Source organism: Nannospalax galili, unplaced genomic scaffold (assembly GCF_000622305.1).
Source record: "Nannospalax galili isolate Female #2095 unplaced genomic scaffold, S.galili_v1.0 scaffold229, whole genome shotgun sequence".
NCBI lineage: Eukaryota > Metazoa > Chordata > Mammalia > Rodentia > Spalacidae > Nannospalax > Nannospalax galili.
This window is the reverse complement of record NW_008360328.1, coordinates 4,550,613-4,555,057: the sequence shown is the minus strand read 5'-3', so window position 1 is coordinate 4,555,057 and position 4,445 is coordinate 4,550,613. Positions and strand designations below refer to the sequence as shown.

Sequence of the window (4,445 nt, the reverse complement as noted above, 5' to 3'; positions counted from 1 at the left end):
TAAAACGATTTGGAACAAAGCAGCTCTTGCAGTGGAAGGGCGGAAATTGGGGTCGAGTAGCCTGATAGGAACCAAACCCAGTGGGCTCTGCTCTCCCGGCTTGGCCAGGAGCATTCAGCACCGCGGACAGATCCCCGCCCCGCCCTGAGCCCACCGCACCCTCCCCTCAGCCGCCGCAGCCTCGCCATTGGTTCTCCCAGCTCCCCTCTCCAAGCTGCCAATTCTCCAACACACAGACCCAACCTACCCAGGAGCTTGTTTTCTTGCCTCTCCAGCGTCAGGGATAGTCCAGGCCAATAGAGGAGCGGAGATCTCAGCCTGGAAGAGAGGCTGTCGGCTCTCCACCAGGCCTGCTGCGAAGCTGCCTGCTACCTACACTTTCCCCAACCCTCTCCCCGTGGCTGGCACTCCTCAAGATGAATCTCAACTTCACCTCCCCTCTCCACCCAGTGTCTTCTCAGAGGCCCACATCCTTCTTCATCGAGGACATTCTGCTGCACAAGCCCAAGCCACTGAGGGAGGTGGCCCCTGACCACTTCACCAGCTCTCTGGCCTCTAGGGTGCCTTTGCTAGACTATGGCTATCCCCTTATGCCCACACCTACCCTCCTCGCTCCCCATGCACATCACCCTCTGCATAAAGGGGATCACCATCATCCTTATTTCCTGACCACCTCCGGTAAGTAGCAGGGACCTCTAGGAGTGGGAACTGGGAAGGATCCGGTCTTCTAGCACAGACCCCAAGCTTGTGACAGGGCTGGAGGGAAGGCCAGCTCTGACTGGGCCTGGCTGGGTGACCTCCTTCCTTCCCTCAGTGACAGAATGTTGGGGATAAGGACTAGATCAAGCCCTTGAGGCATGTCAACTGAGGGTACAGTTCATGGTCATTTCATAGTTTTTATAACAGGATTGTGTATGGCCAAAGAGGCAGCTGAGGGTGTGCGGATGTGGTTATAGTTTTGGTGGACAGTACTTGGTCCTGCTCCTGATCTTCCTGGCCACTTGGTTTCACCTCTCAACCCCAGTTCTTCACCCCTCCCACCTCAGAGGGATGCCCTCAGTCATCCTATCCCAGGGGACCAAATTGAACTTTCCAGGTCAGAAGCTGGAAATGCTCAGCCTGGCCAACTTACTCCTTTTCTGCTCCCGAGAAGCACTGGCCAGTCTTGCAGAGGGCATGAGGGTTCTGGAAAGCCTGGGGATAGTCTGAGGAAAGAAGGTGTGGGCTGACTGGAGTAAGGGTAGGAAGGGCAGGAGTTAGAAGAGAGCTGCAGTTCTGGAACATTCCTCACTTCCATTTTCAGCATTTGACTCATGGTGGGTCTGCTGGCCTGACTTCCTTTGCCTCAGTTTCCGAAACCACTGGAACCGGGTGCTGAAGTATTTTGATATTTTTCCAGCTTGGCAAGCAAGGAGTGCAGATCAGCAAAGTAAAGACGGGGCAGGGAGTTGCCGGGATACCCAGCTCAAAGATTTTGCAGGATAGCCATGTGCATGCTTTCTTTTCTAGCATTTTCATTCTAGCCAAGGTAGAACATTTCGTCTAATCCAGATGCTGAGCGCAGCAGGCAAACAACCCTAGAGGCCGGTTGTGAAATGTAGGCACTGGAATCCATAAAAAGGGCTAAAAATGAATTGTGGTAAAACCCAGACTCTCCAGCACTAGGTTGGACGGGGAGTTTGAAGCTTGCTTGGAGGTCAGCCTTGTGCCTAGCTTCACCACAGGGCTGGGGGCAGACTCTCCTCAAGGCCAATGTTGCCCCCGTAAAGCAATGACCAAAGTATGAGGCGCCTAAATGGCTTGATTTCCGTGCTTCTTTCCCCGGCATCAGCAGATAGCGGGTGTCTGAGGCAGCCTTCGGCTTGGAGGTCTCAGACGTGGAGTAAAGTAGAGAGGGTCTGGAAGTGCAAGACAGGTCTTCCGCATCCCGCAGCAAAATGCACTTCACCCCTCTGCTCCGCTGGCCTTGGAATTTGGAGAGAAAGAAAAGGACCAGATTAAGGAGCAGCGTCTTCAGGCAGAATCTACAATGACGAGGAAACGTGGCAAAAAGGCGAAACACCAAAGCTTCTTTGAACGAGCATTTTACTGTTTTCTTTGGTTGATGGGAGGATGGGCATGATTCCTCCAGAGAGGTGCATTTTATTGAGTTGAGAAGGCAAAATTGTATCTACCTTCTGGCACTAAAATAGCACTGAATGTCAGTACAGATCTGGGTGGGTGTGGGTAGACAGCTCTGGTACCATCCGACTTTGGCAAGAAAACTTTGCTCCTCGGAAGAGAACTGGGCCCGAGCGCGCCCGCTCTATGGAACGCGCTATCGGAGAAGACACTATTTTTAAATGCCTCCAGATCTTTGCTCTAGTTTTTCTTTTCTATTTTACTTTCTGTTTATTATTTGTATTTCTGGGTGGCCTTCCAGAAAAAGATCTCCAAGCGCTATTTTGCGGTCCCCCTCCAGGCTGTCCTAGGATTCCGGAGGGGTGGGACTCCCGAGCGTTTGGGTTAGCTGGGGACCGGGTCGGGCAACTCTGGGGTGGAGTGGAACGGAGGCTGGAAACCGCTACCTGGGGACCTGGAGTCTGACCGTCACTCCGCTCTTGTCTCCACAGGAGTGCCGGTCCCGGCGCTGTTCCCGCACCCCCAGCACGCGGAGCTGCCGGGGAAGCACTGTCGTCGCCGCAAAGCTCGCACGGTTTTTTCTGATTCGCAGCTCTCGGGTCTGGAGAAGAGGTTCGAAATCCAGCGCTACCTGTCCACGCCAGAGCGGGTGGAGCTGGCCACCGCGCTCAGCCTGTCCGAGACGCAGGTGGGCGAGAGCAGGGGGAGACCCTGGACCCTGCGTCGCGCTCCTCTCCCACCAAGTCTGAGCACTTTCAGACCCACAGTAAGAATGATGGCCTCTAGGCTTTCCTCAAGATCAAACATGACTTATACACTAATTTCATGTTAGATTTACCCAAACAAAATTTCCCCAGCGGAGCTCTGCTGAAGGAAAACCTCAAGTGATTTTGTTCTCACCTCTGAGTTGAGAACTCTTATTTCTACTCCTCCGCCACTCCATCTAAGGATGTACCCAGGTCGGAGATTAAGGGGTTCTTGTTCCAGGAGAGGCTTACACAAGTTTCGTTTTCTTTTTGAGGAGGGTTTGGACATGTAGCCCAGGCTGACTTGGAACTCCCAATCCTCTTGCCTTAACCTAGAGAGTAGGGATTACAGTTTTGCACCTCGAGACCCTGACCTCACACCCGGCTCCTTCTCCCTCTTTCCCCCTCTCCTCCACCCATTCATTTCAGTCACTGTCACTCAAAGCGACGTTGTCATAGGCACCCCACCCCACTCCCAGCACTGTAGTTGGGGCTCCCCTCTATTTTCATCTTGTGTGTATTCACCTACCCAACTCCTTTATTCCCTCTCGTATTCCCCGAGTCTGGAAGTGGAGTTTGCTGTGAAATCTTTAGCAGGTTGGGGCTGAGTCTGATTCTCTCCGATGAATTCGTCACTTCATTCAGTTCTTGACTTCCGGTCAGCAAGTCTTGTGGGACCAGAGAGTTAGATGTCCCAGTCCAAGGATCATAAACTGAGTCTACAGGAGACCCGTCCATACAGCGCTTACCCTTATTAGTTACTATCCATACCATTGATCCTCATCATTATTTTGGAAATCACTCTTGAAGACTTTAGGTTGTCATTCAGCCTAAAAGGTAGTTTGTGAGCACTTCAGGCCTGACTTAACTAAAGGGTGAGGCAGTCGCGGCGCTGGGATCGAGTTCAATTCAGTGGATCGAGGTCCATTTTTCTAGACTCCGTCTATCGCTGAGATTTTAGCTCCGCCACCATTTGTCCGAAGAATGATGTGATTTTGTTTGTGTCTCCCCGAAATCAGGTGAAAACGTGGTTCCAGAACCGGCGGATGAAGCATAAAAAGCAGCTGAGGAAAAGTCAAGACGAACCCAAAGCCGCAGACCGGCCAGAGAGCCCCGAGAGTCCGCGAGGTGCAGAGGCCGCGGAGGCTCGGCTGAGTCTGCCTGCCGGCGCCTTTGTGCTGACAGAGCCCGAAGACGAGGTGGACATCGGGGACGAGGGCGAACTCAGCTCGGGGCCGCACGTGCTCTGAGTCGCGGGGTGGGGAGGGGAGGCCGGAGCGACGGGAAGACTGGGAGACTGACTCGGCTCCAGGGGCTACCGCCGGCCTCCGAGACCTGAGGTGGAGACCCTCAAAACCCACCCGTCGACGCTGCGGTGGCTGGCGACTGGTCCCCACGCAACCTCCAGCTCCCTGCGTAGGGTTGCGGAGATACGCCGGGCTGTGGTCGCTGGTTCCCGCCCCCTGCGTCTTCAGCGCCTCGGACCCGCACAGTGTCCCTGCCCAAACTGGCACTGGGCTTTCTGCTCGCTACTTCCGCAGAGCTTTTTCTCCGCAGCTTACGCAGAACCCCCTCTCC

General features: G+C 54.2%; 1 protein-coding gene across 1 annotated transcript; it reads left to right on the top strand.

Moving 5' to 3' along the window:
• Positions 1–372: 372 nt before the first annotated feature.
• Positions 373–4,176, top strand: Bsx (brain specific homeobox). Its single transcript, XM_008826029.1, has 3 exons — positions 373–678; positions 2,613–2,809; positions 3,887–4,176. The coding sequence occupies exons 1-3, from the start codon at positions 417–419 to the stop codon at positions 4,115–4,117; spliced, it is 690 nt and encodes a 229-aa protein (XP_008824251.1). The 5' UTR covers positions 373–416; the 3' UTR covers positions 4,118–4,176.
• The last annotated feature ends 269 nt before the right edge of the window (positions 4,177–4,445 follow it).